Source organism: Acomys minous, assembly GCF_964271855.1.
Source record: "Acomys minous genome assembly, chromosome: 19".
Lineage (NCBI taxonomy): Eukaryota > Metazoa > Chordata > Mammalia > Rodentia > Muridae > Acomys > Acomys minous.
In genome coordinates, this window is record NC_140499.1 from 66959763 (window position 1) to 66977670 (window position 17908).

The 17908-nt window shown below is 50.9% G+C and overlaps 2 protein-coding genes across 3 annotated transcripts in view; one reads left to right on the forward strand and one right to left on the reverse strand.

Moving 5' to 3' along the window:
* The window catches only part of POLR3GL (RNA polymerase III subunit GL), a 102365-nt gene that overhangs the window by 57384 nt on the left and 27073 nt on the right, over positions 1-17908 (reverse strand). The gene's annotated exons all lie outside the window — the stretch shown is intronic.
* Positions 580-17639, forward strand: ITGA10 (integrin subunit alpha 10). 2 transcript variants are annotated; one of them, XM_084769244.1, is made up of 30 exons: positions 582-812; positions 2202-2313; positions 2498-2607; positions 2801-2892; positions 3464-3578; positions 4575-4702; positions 5511-5659; positions 6180-6330; positions 7222-7387; positions 7494-7567; positions 7844-7988; positions 8175-8323; positions 8545-8688; positions 8795-8998; positions 9567-9697; positions 10477-10643; positions 10738-10880; positions 11307-11420; positions 11534-11619; positions 11800-11941; positions 12032-12124; positions 12285-12361; positions 12531-12620; positions 13013-13097; positions 13264-13377; positions 13550-13630; positions 13741-13854; positions 14478-14573; positions 15400-15513; positions 15889-17639. In XM_084769244.1, the coding sequence occupies exons 1-30, from the start codon at positions 761-763 to the stop codon at positions 15952-15954; spliced, it is 3504 nt and encodes a 1167-aa protein (XP_084625370.1). In that variant the 5' UTR covers positions 582-760; the 3' UTR covers positions 15955-17639. The 2 variants fall into 2 exon arrangements, with proteins under 2 accessions (XP_084625371.1, XP_084625370.1); XM_084769245.1 differs by lacking the exons at positions 13013-13097; positions 13264-13377; positions 13550-13630; ... (2 more) ...; positions 15400-15513; positions 15889-17639 and having other exon boundaries at positions 580-812; positions 12473-12593.

Below are 17908 nucleotides of genomic sequence, written 5' to 3' on the forward strand. Positions count from 1 at the left end.
ACTCCACCCAGCGGCTCGTCAGCATCTGGTCTGGGCTCTTCATGTTCTGGATATTTTAAGCCTTAGTTTCTGTGACGATGGGTGGCTTTCTGTGGCATCGGCTGCTAGTTACCCCCAGGTTTTCACTGAGAACTTAGGTGTTGGGGGACAGCAGTAGGTGGCGGACACACAAAGGAACTAAGATGATTGTACCTGAGACATTTACAGCCTCGGGTTGGGGGAGCGATGGTCTAAACCAGAACAACTGTACTAACACGACAGAGCTCACCTGCTCACAGGCAAACACACGTGAACGTGACCAGCACTCAGTGGACTGGCAAGGTCACAGTGGGACATGTCCTTCACACAGTAGGGAGGAAAATGCTGCTGTCACTGCTGTCAGCTTTTATTTTGCATATATCAGGTCGAGATTAATAAGTAAAAAAATTGTCTCTTCTTTCTGTTCTAAACCCAAGGAAATGGTTCAACAAATAAACAGTGGGAAAAAGAATCCTCAGAAAGGGTCAAAATGTGTGTTCTCTGTGCATATTAGCCGAGGCCTCCAGGGGGCAGCACCCAAGCGGAGATCTGGACTAAGAGTGCTCTGTCCTCTTGGTCTGGGGCTCCCCACAGTTCCCTACCACCACCCCTCCCATTCCGTCCAACTTTATTTTTAGCTGCCAGTGGGAGGGGGCAGGATAGGAGGGAGAGTAAAACAGCAGAGGAAAGGATAGGGCCCAGGAGGCACAGAGGGCGTCTCGGACAGGACAGGACAGCGGGCATGGAGTGCCTCTCTTTTCCTCACCTGCTCTTGCCCCTGGTGTTGCTGACAGGTGAGGAGCGTGAACTTGGGTTCTGGTGGGAATGGAAGATATGTGGGTTGTTTAGAACCAGAACCATTACGGTTAACATTCTTTGGCAGTTCTGGTCAGGACTTAACACTGATGCTGTATTGCACGTGTGCGCTCACATTCTTAGGTTCCCAAATGGCGGGAGCTGGAACTGCCAAGGGCTTGAGTGAGCTTGTACCTAATTATCTAAAAGTTTTGCCCTAAACTCTGCAGAAATGAGGCCACAGAGAAGAAACGTGTCTCTCCTCTTCAATGCAGCTGGCCTGATCCCTACTATCGCCCTCCCTGCCTCTCAGCACCAGTAGTGCTCGTTGGTGCTGAGGCATAAACTGCCTGACTGTGTGGTCAGAGCTTTGGGCTCATCTAACGAGGGAGCTACAGCTCCTGGTCTCATAACCCTGCCAATTTCCTGGATGCAAAACAGCTCACATACAAAATGCCTTTCTGAAAGTGAGCGCAGTTTGGGGTGAAGGCACAGATATGGGGTGTGGGGTGGGGTGAGAGACAGTTGCTTGAATGTGAGGAACAAGACAAGTGGAGAAGTGAATCATGGGAGGGACAAGAGGCTTGGAATTTTTCCCCTGCTAGTGCCCTATAATCTTTGTTTCTTAAAATAGCAGCTCTGATTTTATGGGTATTGGGGTCAGAAGAAAGGAACCAGTGGGGCGTGGGGACCCTTAGAGTGGGCTGAAGTCTGAGTGGGGTAGGCGAGGGGTATTTGGGAGGTGGGTGAGCTGTGGAGTGGATTGTGGGGGAATCTCAGGGTGGCAAGACCCTTAACAAGGATAGATGGCAAACTGTGTGTGCGGGCAGGCAGGCAGGCGGGTGGTTCCACCCAGGTAATTAGCACTGAGGTTTGCTGGGCTGGAAGCAACCAGCGTCTTAGACCTTGGAGAAACCCTGCTAGGGTGACAGTGTCAAGAAGGAATGGAAAGAGGAGGCACCCAGACAGAGAGCTCCTCGCCCTCCCCTCGCTCTCCCCGTGGCCCTGGGTTGGGGAGGAACTTGGAAGGGGTGGTTATTCTTCATCTGCACAACGGCCCGCTCCCTCAGGAGGATGTGTAGGAGGAGAGAGTAACTTGACCTTTTTAGATGTGTCTGTGAATGAGATTTCAGGAGTGAGAATAGAAATCCAGCTGTGCTCCAGCGTGGCAGAGCGCCTTAGGACCCCCACGCAGGAGCAAACTCGTCCAGTCACCCCATCTGGGGCTCTGAGTCCTTGAGGTTGACACAGGCCAGGACAGCTTATAGTAACCAGGCAGACACACTGAGATGGAAACACTCCCTCGTGTCTTGTCTCTGGCTATGCCTTTCTAGTCTCTCATCAACTGATTTGTTGATGCTGATTATGATCCTGCCCCCCTCCCCCAGGTCTCTGCTCCCCCTTTAATCTGGACGAGCATCACCCACGCCTGTTCACAGGGCCACCAGAGGCCGAATTTGGATACAGTGTCTTACAGCATGTTGGGGGTGGACAGCGATCGTAAGAAGGACGCCGGAGGACCTCAGGGAGAGGGGCTGTGATAAAGGGGAGGCAAGATAGATGGGTCTCCAAGCTGGTCTTTGAAAGTGCCCAGGGCTTTAAGCTTGCCACCTCTGTGCATTTCCCCTCTCCCTATACTAAGGATCCTGCTTACCTGATGTTTATATCCCTATTCCCCTCCCAGGATGCTGGTGGGCGCCCCCTGGGATGGGCCCTCAGGTGACCGGAGGGGGGATGTTTATCGCTGCTCTATAGGGGGATCCCACGATGCTCCATGTGCCAAGGGCCACCTGGGTAAGAAGATGCCTGACACCGAGAACTCTGGCCCCTTGTACATCAGCTTCTTTACCCCATAACTTACACGGACCTTGTCTTCAACTTGATTCCTTTTCATTCTCTTTTCAAACTACCTGGAACTGCAGCAGCTGACCTATGACCCCATGACTCCGTTCTCTTCCCCCCCCCCCCGCCCCCCGCCCAAAACCAGGTGACTATCAACTGGGAAATTCATCTCAGCCTGCCGTGAATATGCACCTGGGGATGTCTCTACTTGGGACCGATGGTGATGGGGGATTCATGGTGAGCTAAAGGAAGGGCCTCAGAAAGCAGGGAAGACAGCATTATGGTATCTGGGCGGTGGTGGTGCACGCCTTTGATCCCAGCATTCTGGAGGCAGAATAGGCAGATCTCTGAGTTCGAGGCCAGCCTGGTCTACAGCGCGAGTTCCAGGACAGCCAAGGGCTATGCAGAGAAACCCTGTCTCAAAAAAACCAAAACCTACCAAGAAGAGACTTGATACCCTATGAGCATATATAGGGGGAGGAGGTCCCCCTCAGTCATAGTCATAGGGGAGGGGAGTAAGGGGAAAATGGGAGGGAGGAATGAGAGGATACAAGGGATGGGATAACAATTGAGATGTAATATGAATAAATTAATAAAATATATTTAAAAAAACCAAGAAACCAACCAAACCACAACAAAAGAACATTATGGTATGGGAAATGAGTCTACATAGAAGAGACAAGGAATTAAAAAACCCTGGAGAGCGAGATAGGGCGGCCTACGGAGTGATCTCAGTGTCTTTCTAATAGCTGCATGCTCTGAGGCGCCCCTCCCAAGCCTGGGAATAACTGCTTCCCCGCCCACCCAGGCCTGTGCCCCTCTTTGGTCTCGTGCTTGTGGCAGCTCCGTCTTCAGTTCTGGAATATGTGCCCATGTGGATGCTTCATTCCGGCCTCAGGGAAGCCTGGCACCCACCGCCCAACGTGAGCCACAGGAAGGACCTGAGAAGGGCCGCGGTTCCCAGATGGGGATGCTGGGTGGGGAAAACAGGACAAGAGGCTTGGTGGAGGGTCCGCATGACTAGCCTCGTCATCCCCCGTTGCACTTGCGGGAGAGGCTCCTGTTTGCTAACAGATTAGAATTCAGACTCCTTACCAGAGCCTCAGGACGCCAGGATCTGGTTTAACCAACTTAAAAGACCCAGCTTTGCACACCTCAGCCATCGCATTTCTGTGAATCTTACTGTGAGCCATTTGCTTTGTGACTTCTATTTTCCCTTGTTCACAATGTTCTCTATCTTAGTGCGTTTTCTCAGAGTCTTCGGTGTCTCTCTTACTTTTTGTGGATCTTATGGATGCCAAGCGAGCAATCAGTTATTGATCTCCCCTCCTGCCCTGCATATATCTTCTTATTTGCTGCCTTCTTGGAGAGAGTCTTATGTAGCCCAGGCTACCCTTGGGCTTGGAAATTTGCCTGCCTCAGCCTCTCAAGGACTGGCATAATAAACATGTACTGTCGTGTACTGGCCTCAGTGACACATGGGTAGAGCATGAGTAGAGGCCTTGGTTCAATTCACACACACACACACACACACACACACACACACACACACACACTGCATACACACACATACAAACACATACACACACAATGCATACACACATACACACACATACACATACACATATACACACAATGCATACACATACACACACAATGCATGCACACACACACACACACACACACGCAACCCGCTCTCAGTCTGCCCTAGCACACAGTAGTGCTTCTGCCTAGTGTGTGTTTCACTCTTCACACCTCTCCTTTCATTCATTTCTACAGGTAGGGCCTGGCACCGTCCTTTCCTTGTATGTGAGAGAGGAGTCCCTAGTAAATGCTTACACCGAAGCATCCTCCTGTGACAAACCTCCACCCAGCACCCTTCCATGTTTTAGTTTCCCATCACTATATCCCTCTTCCAGGCTGTCCTACCTACATGGATGTTGTCATTGTTTTGGATGGCTCCAATAGTATCTATCCCTGGTCAGAAGTTCAGACTTTCCTTCGGAGGCTCGTAGGGAGGCTGTTTATTGATCCAGAGCAGATACAGGTAAGAGAACGAAACACGATGGGCTCAGCGGGTCCCTTCAGTGTAGTCGGGGTGTCCAACCTCTCGACATCACACCAGGACATTGTGGTCTACAGAAGTCATGCTCAAGAATTGGGCGAATAAGTTACCAAAAAGTCACAAAAATCTCATAATCTTTGAAGTAAGTGTCTGGTTTTGTGTGGGCCTCACGGCTCTTCTCTGCTGCGTGCAGTTGCTTGGGGCCCAGAGGCTTCAGTTGCTATTCCTCCGTGTCTCCCCCCTCCCCACCCCGCCATCTGTTGAAGTTATTTTTATACAACTGTGTTTGTTTCTCTTAGCTTATTTCTTAACCTGGCTATCACACAAATAATTGAGACTCTTTTATATTTGTTTAAAATTAAGCTTCACAGCACAATCTAAGTAGTTCAAGTCTGTCCTTAACCCTCTATGCTCTTTTGTCTTACTACTAGCAAACAGCCCAGCTATGCTTGCACCTTGTAGCTTTCCTCAGCTCCAGCTCCTTCCTCCTGACCTTTCTTGGACCTCTACCTGTGGCTCCCTTTTCTGGCGAATCCCCTATTTCCTCCTCTAACTCCTCCTCCCCTGGCTGGCAGGAAGTCCAGCCCTATTCTCTCCCCTGCTCAGCCACTGGCTGTAAGCTGCTTTACTGGCACACCAGGGAACATTTGGGGAGGGGCGTTTTCACAACATTGAGACAGAAATCAGCATTTAAACTACACACTAACCTTCTGCCTATGTCCACCCTCTGTTCTCCACCTTCAAACCCTCTACATGCATCCCATTTGGGAACGTGGTCTATCATTCTCAGGTAGGTCTGGTGCAGTATGGGGAGATCCCCGTGCACGAGTGGTCCCTGGGAGACTTCCGAACAAAGGAAGAAGTTGTGAGAGCAGCAAGGAACCTCAGCCGGCAGGAGGGGAGAGAAACGAGGACTGCCCAAGCAATAATGGTGGCATGGTGAGGCATGGCGAAGGAGGTGTGGGAGGCTGAAGGGTCAGCGGGGCTGTGGAGGGGTCTGGAGTGGAGCGCGTCTCAACGCGTCTGTTCTGTTTCTGCAAACAGAGCCCCACCTCCTCTCCTCTCTTCTTGTGTCAATTCTGATTCTTAGCTTCTCAGTCACTCATGTCCCAGCCTTCAAGCATGACCCTAAACTAACCCCTGGGGAGACCACCTGACCTAACTAGCTGCTACTCTCCAGTCCCCTGATCTTGTCAACCCAAATGCAACATTGGCTAAATTAATCTATGAATGGATAAAGCTTGACCTTATTTACACTGGTGACAGGTTGTCTATATGTCGTGTGCCAGCCAAACATTCAAGTTATGACTCTGTCAGGGGATGGCCTAAAAGACTGCTGATGGTGTTAAATACATTGTATGTTGTGTGTGTGTACTTGCATATGTGTGTGCGTGTGTGTGTGTACTCGCATGCACGCACATACACATGACCATATCTCATTTTTTCCTTCTCTCCTCAGCACAGAAGGGTTCAGTCAGTCCCGGGGGGGCAGGCCGGAGGCTGCTAGACTGCTCGTGGTCGTCACTGACGGCGAGTCCCATGATGGAGAGGAGCTCCCTGCAGCGCTAAAGGCCTGTGCGGCTGGAAGAGTGACACGTTACGGGATTGCAGTGAGACTTGACTCCGGCGTTTTTTGGTTTTGTGGTGTTTGTGTGTGTATGTGTTTGTAGAATGTGTTTGCATAAGTGTGTGCACACACCATGGCATGTAAATGTACGTCACAGGACAAGCTTAGACATTGGTGCTCATCTTCCATCTTGCTGCAGACTGGATGTCTTGTTCACTGCTGCGTACAGCAAGACAGGCATCTTAGGGTTTCATTGCTGTGAAGAGACAACCATGACCATGGCAACTCTTATAAAGGAAAGCGTTCAGTCAGGGCTGGCTTACACTTCAAAGGTTTGGTTCATTATCACCATGGATGGCAGGGAACAGGCAGACATGGTGCTTGAGAAAGAGCTGAGAGTTCTACATCTTAATCTGCAGGCAGCAGAAGCGACTGTTGCACTCTGAGTGGCTTGAACGTATATGAGACTTCAAAGCCTGCCTCCACAGCGATGCACTTCCTGCACTTTTTCCAACAAGGCCGCACCTCCTAATAATGCCACCCCACTACGGGCCAAGCATTCAAACACAGGAGTCTATAAGGGACCCTTTCACATTGCCACACCAGGCCCACAGGCTTTTGTCTCAGCCTCCTGTCTCTTGGTCATGCTGGGATGGCAGATAAACTTGTGCTATTGTGTCCAGCATTTACATGGGACTGGGGATCTGAACTCAGACTTGCTTGGCAAGCACTTTACTCACTGAGTCATCTTCCCAGACCAAAAACTGACTCTGGGTCTAGAAAGACTGGTGGAGAAAGATTGTCAGGATATGACACATAGAGAAAATAGTAGTAGCCACCGCCTGGACTTCCCTCCTTTGCCTTGGCTGGCTGCATTCTGAATCTTCTCTAACACCTATTCCACACAGCTAATGGACCCCGATCTTAAACTCAGGTCCTTGGTCACTATCTCCGTCGACAGCGAGACCCCAGCTCTTTCCTTCGGGAAATCAGAGATATCGCTAGTGATCCAGATGAGCGATTCTTCTTTAATGTAACAGATGAGGCTGCACTGACCGACATTGTAGATGCCCTGGGAGACCGAATTTTCGGTCTTGAAGGTAATGAGTATCCTGGCGAAATGGAAGACGGGATTGGGGCATTCTAGAGTGAGTTCAGTAGGGCGAGCTCCCCCTGATAGCGCCTTGTCGTTTTCTCCCACCCAAGGGTCCCGTGGAGAAAATGAAAGCTCCTTTGGGCTAGAAATGTCTGAGATTGGCTTCTCCACCCACCGGCTACAGGTTGGATAGACCCGGATCCTCCACAACATCCCAGACAGAGCCTTCAATCTCTTCGTAATCCTCTCCTGTTTCTGAGTCAGATAACTTCAACCCTAAGGCCCTTCTAGATTTCTCCTTTAGCCAGCCCACATCCTGACCTTCCATGCTTTTCTGACCACAGCGTACCCTTACATACCCTTACTGCTGGAGAGCTCTCTTTTTTGCCTATTCCGCTCGCGCGCCCCGCTCCCCTCCCCCCAGGTCTTCCCAGTGCCCTCATTTGGTTCTGCCCTTCAGGACGGGATTCTCTTTGGAATGGTGGGGGCCTATGACTGGGGGGGCTCAGTGCTATGGCTTGAAGAAGGTCGCCGCCTTTTCCCCCCACGAACTGCCCTTGAAGATGAATTCCCCTCTGCGTTGCAGAACCACGCAGCCTACCTGGGTGAGTAACCTACAGTTGCAGGAAACTGGGAGAGTGGGAGACCGGTGTCTGAGGCCCTCCCTCTTAACTCACGCAGTTGTTCACCGGTCTCCTTAAATCTCTTGAGACCCCACCGTATTCCTGCAGCAAATCCTCCGTCCTGACCTCATCTTGTTGCCTTTTACATCTGATGTCCACTCACTTTAGGCTACTCTGTTTCCTCCATGTTTCCACCGGGTGGACGCCGCCTCTTTCTCTCGGGGGCACCGAGGTTTAGACATCGAGGAAAAGTTATCGCCTTCCAGCTAAAGAAAGATGGGGTTGTGAGGGTTGCCCAGAGCCTCCAGGGGGAGCAGGTATGAGATGAAGGAGGGTGGCACCGTTGGACCCCCATGGACTGAAGGAGAAGGGCGAGAAGGGAACGGGCAAGACTGGGAAGTCCTTGTGGAATTCTGGCAGGCGGCCTGTCAGGGATGTAAGGACCAGCCTGGCTGGCTGGCGAGTGCTTCCCGCTGAGGCCAGCTGTTCACAACCACCTTCCCTCTTCTCTGGGGTCATCACTACCCACCACTCCCAGATTGGCTCGTACTTTGGCAGCGAGCTCTGCCCGCTGGATACAGATAGGGACGGAATAACTGACGTCTTACTTGTGGCGGCTCCCATGTTCCTGGGTCCCCAGAACAAAGAGACAGGACGTGTTTATGTGTATGTGGTGGGCCAGGTAAGAGGGTGGAAGGAAGGGGAGAGGGAGACACATGCATGTGAGAGCTTGCTGAGGGGGGAGGGTCACGGATAAGTAATTCTTTCTTTCTCCTCTCCACTACAAGCAAATTTTGTTGATGCTCCAAGGAACCCTTCAGCCAGAACGCTCCCAGGATTCTCGGTTTGGCTTTGCCATGGCTGCTCTTCCTGATCTGAACCATGATGGTTTTGCTGATGTAGCAATTGGGGCCCCCCTGGAAGATGGGCACCAGGGAGCACTGTACCTGTATCATGGAACCCGGACTGGAATCAGGCCACATCCTACCCAGGTTAGCAGTGCGTGTGGCACAAGCCTTCCATCCCAGAAGGTGGGTCTCTGTGAGTTCAAGGCCAACCTGGTGAGAATGCTGTCTCAAAAACAAAGAATGGGCTACCAAGAAGAGACTTGATACCCTATGAGCATATAAAGGGGGAGGAGGTCCCCCTCAGGCAGTCATAGGGGAGGGGAGTAAGGGGAAAATGGGAGGGAGGGAGGAATGGGAGGATACAAGGGATGGGATTACCATTGAGATGTAACAAGAATAATATATATATATATATATATATATATATATATATATATATATATATATATATATATATATACAAAGAATGGAAAATGGGGCACCGCAGCGGGAAGGGAGCTGTGTTCTTCACCTGTTTACCCTCCACTTGGCTTAAGACTCAAGCCAAACAAGCACCTGAGCTCATAGGTTGAAAAAGAGATGGTGAGTGAGGGATTCCTGAGACAGGCAGGCTTTTCTTATTCTTTTAGCTGATGGGAATGCTGGAAGGAACCCAGCGGGGACAGACAAGCCGGTGTGAGCCCCTCCTCAGTCCTTTTTCTCTCATTCCCAGAGGATTGCTGCTGTCTCCATGCCTCAGGCCCTCCGCTACTTTGGCCGAAGTGTGGATGGCAGGTTAGATCTGGATGGAGACGAGCTTGTGGATGTTGCTGTGGGTGCCCACGGGGCAGCTGTCCTGCTCAGGTGAGGAGGCCAGCCTGGGTAGCAGCGGACAGTGGAGTACAGCTTAGAAGAACGAAGGTCACAGATTAAACCTGGGTTTCTTGGTCAAGTAATCTGATGCCTTGGTTCCTAGTTCTTAGAATGAAAGTAATTGCTGCTTTCTTACAGGCTTATTGTAAATATCATATTAGATGGTCCACATAAAGATTTTTGACAGTGCTTATTTATTTTTATTTTGTGTGTTATGAGTGTTTTGCCTGTTTGCACGTCTATGCACTGTGTGTGTGCAGTGCCTATGGATACCAGAAGAGGGCGCTGGATCCCCTGAAACTGGAGTCCTGCAGCTGTCCTTGAGTTGCCATGTGGGTCCTGGGAATCAAACACGAGTCCTCTGGAGGAGCAGCCAGTGCTCTCTTAAGCGCTGAGCTATCTCTACAGCCTGACATTTGTGCCTATTAAATTGAATGTATTATTATGTGACTTCTGTTATAGGCTTCTGGTCTGACATAGACCATTTCAAATTTCTAAAAATTAATTAGTTAATTTTTGCTTAATTATGGGGGAAGTTAAGCACTAAGGTTGCAGTTTTTACCTTTACCTTTTCTTCTGAAGTACAGCCCCAGGTCAAGAGCTCTACCACTAAGCTCCATCCCCAGTCTAGGGTTGTACATGTGTGTGTGTGTGTATGTGTGTGTGTGTGTGTGTGTGCGCGCGTGCACGCGAGCACGCATGTGTGTGTTGGTGAGAGGGGAGGCAGACTTAGCTGCTCCTTTTCAAATTTCCTTCCCACCCTGTTGCAGCTCCCAGCCCATCATCCACTTGACACCAACCCTGGATGTGACCCCACCTCACATCAGCGTGGTCCAGAAGGACTGTAGGCGACGAGGCCAGGAGGCAGCCTGCCTGACTGCAACCCTTTGCTTCCGAGTGACCTCTCACACCCCTGGGCGTTGGGATCGCAGATTCTGTGAGTGACTACGATGTATCCAAGATGACCCTCAAGCCCTGGCCCTCCTCAGTGTCTGTGTCTGTCTCCACTCATGCTTGCCTCTCCCCGCCAGACATACGGTTCTCAGCATCACTGGATGAGTGGACAGCTGCGGTGCGTGCGGCATTTGATGGCTCTGGCCAGCGGCTGTCCCCTCAGCAGCTACTGCTCAGTGTAGGCGATGTCACATGTGAACAGCTGCACTTCCATGTCCTGGTGAGGACGGGGTAGGAACTGCTTTGCGTTGGTCCTGAGAGTGAGGAAAAGCCTGGGTGCCAGAGGAATTTTAACCAGATCAGCCACAAAACACAAAACCGAAGTGAAGAGAGAGACAATTCAGGGTTGGGGGTCAGGATGATGCGGATTGGGATCCTAGCTCTAGAACTTGTCACTGTGAACTATGCCGAGTCACTCAACTGCCACATCTCAGCACCCTTGTCTGAAAAAGCATGGTATCTACTGACAAGCATATCACAGGCGTTGCATGTGAGTTACATCTCATCCCGCTGTGAAAACCTTGGGACAATGCCCAGACATAGGAAGTGCTTCATAGGCAGTCACACTTAGCATATTCTGCAGAGGCCTGGCTTCTACCCCAATCCTGCTTCCCCACCAGTGACCCTGCCCTCTGCTTTCCCTCAGGACACCTCGGACTACCTCCGGCCAGTGGCCTTGACTGTGGCTTTTGCCTTGGACAACACCACAAAGCCAGGGCCTGTGCTGGATGAGGAGTCATCCACCTCTATACGGAAGCTGGTTAGCAGGGTCCCAGGGCTGGAGACATGGCCTCTCTTCTCTTCACTTTCCCCCAATTTCAGTTCCTCCTCCTTGCCTTCCTCTCAGCCCTCAGCCCCTTAACTCTCTTCTAGGTCCCCTTCTCAAAAGACTGTGGCCCTGACAATGAATGCATGGCAGACCTGGTGCTTCGAGCTGACATGGACATCAGAGGCTCCAGGTTTGATGCAGATGTGTTAGGCACAACAGGAGGGACCCGAGGGAGGGAGGGGGCTTTTGAGTCAGGTTCTCCCTGTGCAGGCCTAGCTGGCCTGGGATTAAAAGCATGCACTACAGGTTGGAAGTGAGACTTTTGATTCTCTTTTCCCTCTCCATCTTTTCCTTTGTCTCCCGCTCTTAGGAAATCCCCGTTTGTTGTTCGGGGTAGCCGTCAGAAGCTGCTGGTGTCAGCAACCCTGGAGAACAAGAAGGAGAATGCCTACAACACCAGCCTGAACCTCAGCTTCTCTAGAAACCTCCACCTGGCCAGTCTCACTCCTCAGGTACCCTTGGAGGGAGGCAGGAGGCGGGAGGTGTGTAGTCTGTGAAGGGCAGCCCCAGCTCTAACCTCTCCCTCCCTCCTCTGCCTGCAGGGACCCAAACCAGTGAAGATGGAGTGTGCGGTGCCTTCCCCCCACATCCGGTTATGCATGGTGGGGCATCCGGTCTTCCAGGCTGGGGCCAAGGTGAGTTAGGGGCCCAGAATGAGGAAAAGGTGCCGGGAAAGCAGGGTCAGGGATCCATGGGGCGTGGACTTTCTGGGAAGGAGGTAGACGTGGCTCTTGTTCCTCAGTGGGTTTTCCACAAGGAAGGATTTATTAACCCATGAATGTCCCTTGCCCCCAGGTGACCTTCCTGTTAGAGTTTGAATTTAGCTGCACCTTCCTCCTGAACCAGGTCTTCGTGAGACTGGCTGCCAGTAGGTGAGAACAAAGCAGCTACCTCCTCCCCTACTCCTTTCCTACCCCTTTCAGGGCTCTTGACTGGAAATCAGAGAAGTGGGGGGGCTGGAAGAACAGCCCTGATTCCTTTAGTAGCAAAAGTGTCCCAGAGGAGGGGCCTGGATGTGAAAATCTCGTCCTGACCCTGCAGCAGTAGCCTGGAGAGCAACGAGACCATTCAGGATAATACAGTTCAGACCTCAGCCTTCGTGCAATATGAGCCTCACCTCATGCTTTCTAGGTAAGGCTGGGCTCCTGGCGGCCACCTGTTCTGACCCAGACTCACATCCTTTGTGTTTTCTCCCTGCCCTTCCCTGTGCTTCAGTGTTCCCAGGGACACAAACCCTTGGTCCTCACCCGTAGTCAACCGTTCCTCCTAAGTATCTCACTTTCCTGAGCTTTGTCAGGTCCTCAGCATTAGAACTGGGATAAAACGTTATGAGGATATGGCCAAACATTTTTTTTTAAAGGAAGATTGTGTTATATTTATTTTCCTTCTTTGTCACGCATCCCTGTCTCATTATCCATGTACTGACCCCTACCTTCCCTGAACCCATGTTTGTGTGCTGACCATGTGCCCTGTGTCTGTGTCGTGGCCGTGGCCTTACACTTCCTGGCTTGGTGTCTACACAGTGAGTCCACGCTACATCGATATGAGGTTCACCCTCACAGGACTCTCTCCGTGGGTCCTGGCCCTGAATTCAAAACCACTATTAGGGTGAGAAGCTGGAGGGGTCTCGGCATTCTGGGGGAGTGCGGGGAAGAGCAACGGCTGTGAGGCGAAGGTTGAGAAGAGTCACTGTGGATTCAAGTGGCTGAAGGGGCCGGTAGGTGAACCAGGCCCTCTGCCCTTCGCCTCATGCCAACTTAAAGTCTTCTCCCAGGTTCAGAACCTTGGCTGCCGTGTGGTCAGTGGCCTCATCGTCTGGGCCCTCCTTCCAGCTGTAGCCCACGGGGGCAACTACTTCCTGTCACTATCTCAAGTCATTGCTAGCAATGTGAGTCTGGGCTAGAGCATGTGGAACCCTGCCAACTTGAATTCGTAGAGGGCCGCCCCCTCCTGTGACCTGTGCTGTGACCTGCAGCTTGGGAGGAAGGCGAGAGATTATGTGGAGAAGGGTTGTAGCGGGGCTGGTCTGGGAGGGTCTTTCAGATTGGCTCTTTGTCTAGGCAAGCTGCACAGTGCAGGACCTGACTGAGCCCCCAGGATCCCTTGTGCGTCCAGAGGAGCTTCAGCACATCAGCAGACTGGTAGGAAGGTGTCTGGCATGGGAATGCAAGCAGAGACAGCTGTTTGGTGACAGGTGGTGGGAGTGAGGATCTGTACCTTCCAGGACACTGTTTTATCTCTCTTCTGACAGAATGGGAGTAACACTCGGTGTCAGGTAGTGAGGTGCCATCTTGGGCAGCTGGTGAAGGGGACTGAGATCTCTGTTGGAGTGCTGAGGCTGGTTCACAATGAATTCTTCCAGAGGGTAAACCTGCCCTTTCCCACCGTTCTTCCTTCCTGCATGGCCAGGACCTCACCATGGCCTTAATTGCTTCACCACCTACTCACATCAGGCTGTTCCTCACTTCGCTCAGGTCTCCGGTTCTGCCTCTCTTCACCGTGAACACATCTTTCTCTTCTTGTTCTCTTTCATCTCTCCATTTACTTGCTCATCTTAGTGGTGACCAGGGCCTTTGCATGTCTGGGGTCACCTCGGGAGTGCTATGCCCTGCCTGTGACATCTCAGGTATGGCCCACCCAATCCAGGGCCTGCATGGCACTGGGCTGGGGGTTGTCTCACACTTGCTCTGCCACATGAAAGGTGAAAGACACTCAACCCACACTCAGATCATAGTATCAGGGTTAGTGGGAGTTGGTGGGAAACATGCCCCATGGAAGTCCCTGACAGGAAAGGGGAGTTGACCGCCTTTGTCAACAGTGCATTTGCAGAAGAGGCTTCCTCCCTGTCTCCTTTTCTCTCCCTGATCTCCAGCATCTTATTGTGACCTTTGGGGCTCTAGTAATTGTGCTGCCGAGCGTCAACTTTGTTCTTGGGGTTCTGCATTACCTGAGACGATGTCTCTCAGTTTAAATGTCTTCCTATCACAGGCCAAATTCAAGTCTCTGACAGTGGTCAGCACCTTCAAGTTAGGAACTGAGGAGGGCAGTGTCCTACAGCTGAACGAGGCCTCCTGCTGGAGTGAGGTAGGGCCAGTGCTGTGGAAATAGCGGCAGTGGGATGGGTAAAGGATGCTTCCCCCTCCCCTCTTCTTTTCCAATTTAATTTTTAAAAAAGATTTATTACATATACAGTGTTTTGCCTGCATGCACACCTGCGCAACAGAAGATTGCATAAGATCTCATTATAGATGGTTGTGAGCCTCCATGTGGTTGCTGGCAATTGAAATCAGGACCTTTTTGGAAGAGCAGCCAGTGTTCTTAACCTCCAAGCCATCTCTCCAGCCCTCCAATTTAGTTTTTAAAACCTTATGTGTATCAATGTTTTGCCTGCATGTAAAGTACACATGTGATTGGAAGTCAGAACAAGGCATTGGGTCCCCCAGACCTGAGATGGATTTGAGACACCAAGTGGGTACTGGGAGCCCAACAGGATCCTTTTTTCAAGAGCCACAAGTGCTTTTAACCACGGAGCCATCTCTCCAGCCCCACAGTGAGATTTTTCGGAGCAAAACTGTACCAGAAGTGGCCACTCTACTGTGGCTCTGCTTCTTGATTCAGTGCTTTAAGTAGAAAGAGGTTTTGTTTTATTTTTGACTCTATTTGGGGGCTGGCTTTGTTATATTGAGTGAAGCTATCTGTGTTAAAGGACACATATAAAACACAAACCAGGTATGGTGATGCATGCTTGTAATCCGAGTCCTGGGAGGCTGAGAGAGGAGACTTGCCAAGAGTTGAAGGCCAGCCTGGGACATATAATGAAACTCTGCCTCAAAACCAAACTAACAAACAAACCCACAGAAACTCATCCCTAAAACAAAACAAAGCAAAACACACTCTCTTTGATATGCAGAGCCTCTTGGAGGTGATTCAGACCCTGGTCACCCTCATCTCCCTGTGGGTCCTCCTTGGCAGTATCCTGGGAGGGCTGCTCCTGCTCGCTCTCTTTGTCTTCTGCCTGTGGAAGGTAAGCCCGGATTCTGAGGGTGGTGGGGAGCACCAGGCTCACAGTTTGAAGCATCTTATTCTATCAGGAAGGACAGGCTCTGTGCTAGACAGTTAAACAGGCTGGTGTGTGTGTGTGTGTGTGTGTGTGTGTGTGTGTGTGTGTGTGTGTAAGAGAGAGAGAGAGAGAGAGAGAGAGAGAGAGAGAGAGAGAGATGTTCAGATCGCCTCTGCTCTAGCCCACAAATGATGGTTAAATTAATCTCAGCCAAATAAAAATAAATTTGAACCCCATTTTTGGAAGCAGAACAAAAGCAAAGACCTCAGAGACGAGGGGGGCGGTTGGCAAGACCCTCAGTAGGGCATCGGGCCATTACTTGTATCTTTTCCTCCATAGCTTGGCTTCTTTGCGCGTAAGAAAATCCCCAAGGAAGAACAAAGCGAAGAGAAGTTGGAGCACTGACTGTAGGCAGCCTTTTCAAGAGACTCATGTCCAAAAGTGAGGCTTGGAGGCTCAAAGGGGAAAGGCGCTTCTGGAATACGTCTCCAGTCCTGCAGCCTGACTTGACTTTTGAGCCGCGGGGATGCTTCTGGCAGGAGATGAGGCTTTGCCTCAGTCACGAAGGGCTGGCACCGGAACACATAACGTCCCCACCCTGCTTTCCTCCTCCTGATGGGTTCCACAGCCAACTTTGGGTCTTTGATTGGGGGCTTATCTTTCCCAACGCCCATCAGCATCAGAGATTCTGTTCCTGCCTCCTTTCCCATTCGCTTTGTCCTTCCTCACAATTCTGAAAAGGTTATCCTGCACCCCCGCCCCCGCCCAATTCCCTCTCACCTTCCTGCCTGCTCCCCACTCCACAGGAGAGAGCTGACGTTGGCTTAAAAGAAGTAAAAGTCAACATCTGCCGCTTTCCTGTGGAGTCCAGTGATTCATAGAGCCGGATGGGGAGAGTCAACAGGAAAAAAGGAGGGAGGAGGAAAAGCCACAAGAGACATTCTGTACAATTCCAAGGCACAGAGAAGCCTTCAGACAGGCAACTGCCAGTCCCCCTGAAACCTGAAACTTCACGGTACGCCCGCCCTCAGGTGCTGGGGAAACCCAGCTGCCCCCAGGCTCTCTGGGCTCAGGCAGGCCTCCCAAACCCCTCATCCTTCCCTGGGTGCAAAGCCAGGACCTGGTACTGAATTTTCTGAAGCCAGGGGCCCCCAGGTGGTCCAAACTGGAATAGCAGGGAAGCCTTTGGCAGTTTCCTTAGCTCACTCATTTGGGGCTTCCTTAAGAGAAGCCCTTTCACCCCGCCAGCACTGGGCAACAGCGGCCCATGCGATCCAAACAAGGGAGGTCTGCGTGGTCCTCTGAGTGGTTGGCTTGAGGTCTCTGAGGAGTAACCCCTGACTTGTCAGCACCGGCTCTATAGCAGTCATAGCATCAAGGAAGACGGTTCTGGGACTTGTCACGTGTTGCAGTTTTCTCTGCAGGAGTGAGTTTTTCAGGCCTTGCTTGATGTTTGCTGGAAATCTCAAGTTAACTCTAAATTCCCCTCCCCTTGTCCTGTGTTTTGCTTCATGGGCAATTGGAATTCTCACAGTAACTGCAATGTTCATTTTGGTGTCTCTGGTCTTCCTCAGAGCCTCCTTCCTGAGGATTGTTGTTTCCACCGTGGTGACTGGATGGTCAGAACAAATAAAATCCAGTATCCAATGACTTCTGGCACTGTTTGAGTTTCCTAGGACAGAGACTGCTCAAGCATTCTGGATGTTTTTGCGACCCTTCACCAGAGCTCTCCTCTAGGGTCCTGTAATCCTTACCTATGTGTGGGACCATGCAAAGTATCCTGGGAAACACACAGGCTTGGATTGAAATCCGAGTCTTTGGTTTGTTGCTCTATCATCTTGAACAAGTCTATTTCTCGGAGGTTCAGATAACAAGAGATTTTGGCCTGATGGTGGTTCAAGGCCAGCCTGGTTTACAAAGCGAGTTTTTAAAAAAATTATGTATGAGGGTCCTATCTGCATTATATCTGCACACCAGAAGGGGGCACCAGATCCCACTTTAGGTGGTTGTGAGCCACCATGTTGGTTGTTGGTTGTTGGGAATTGAACTCAGGACCTTTGGAAGAATAGATGTGTTCTTAACCACTGAGCCATCTCTCCTTGTATTTTACCTAGAGGATCTGAGAACTAAGTGAGACAGTCCAGGTAAAGGGAACATGCAGCAAATGCTTAACAAATAGTAAATATAATTACAAAAGTGTTTCATTAGAAAATCATCTACCGTTCCATGTGTTGTGAGGACTAAGTAGAAAGTATACTGAAGCCCAGTGTGGTGGCACATCCCTTTAATCCCAGCACTCAGGAGGCAGAGGCAGATGGATCTCTGTGGGTTCAAGGCCAGGCTGGTCCACAGAGTGAGT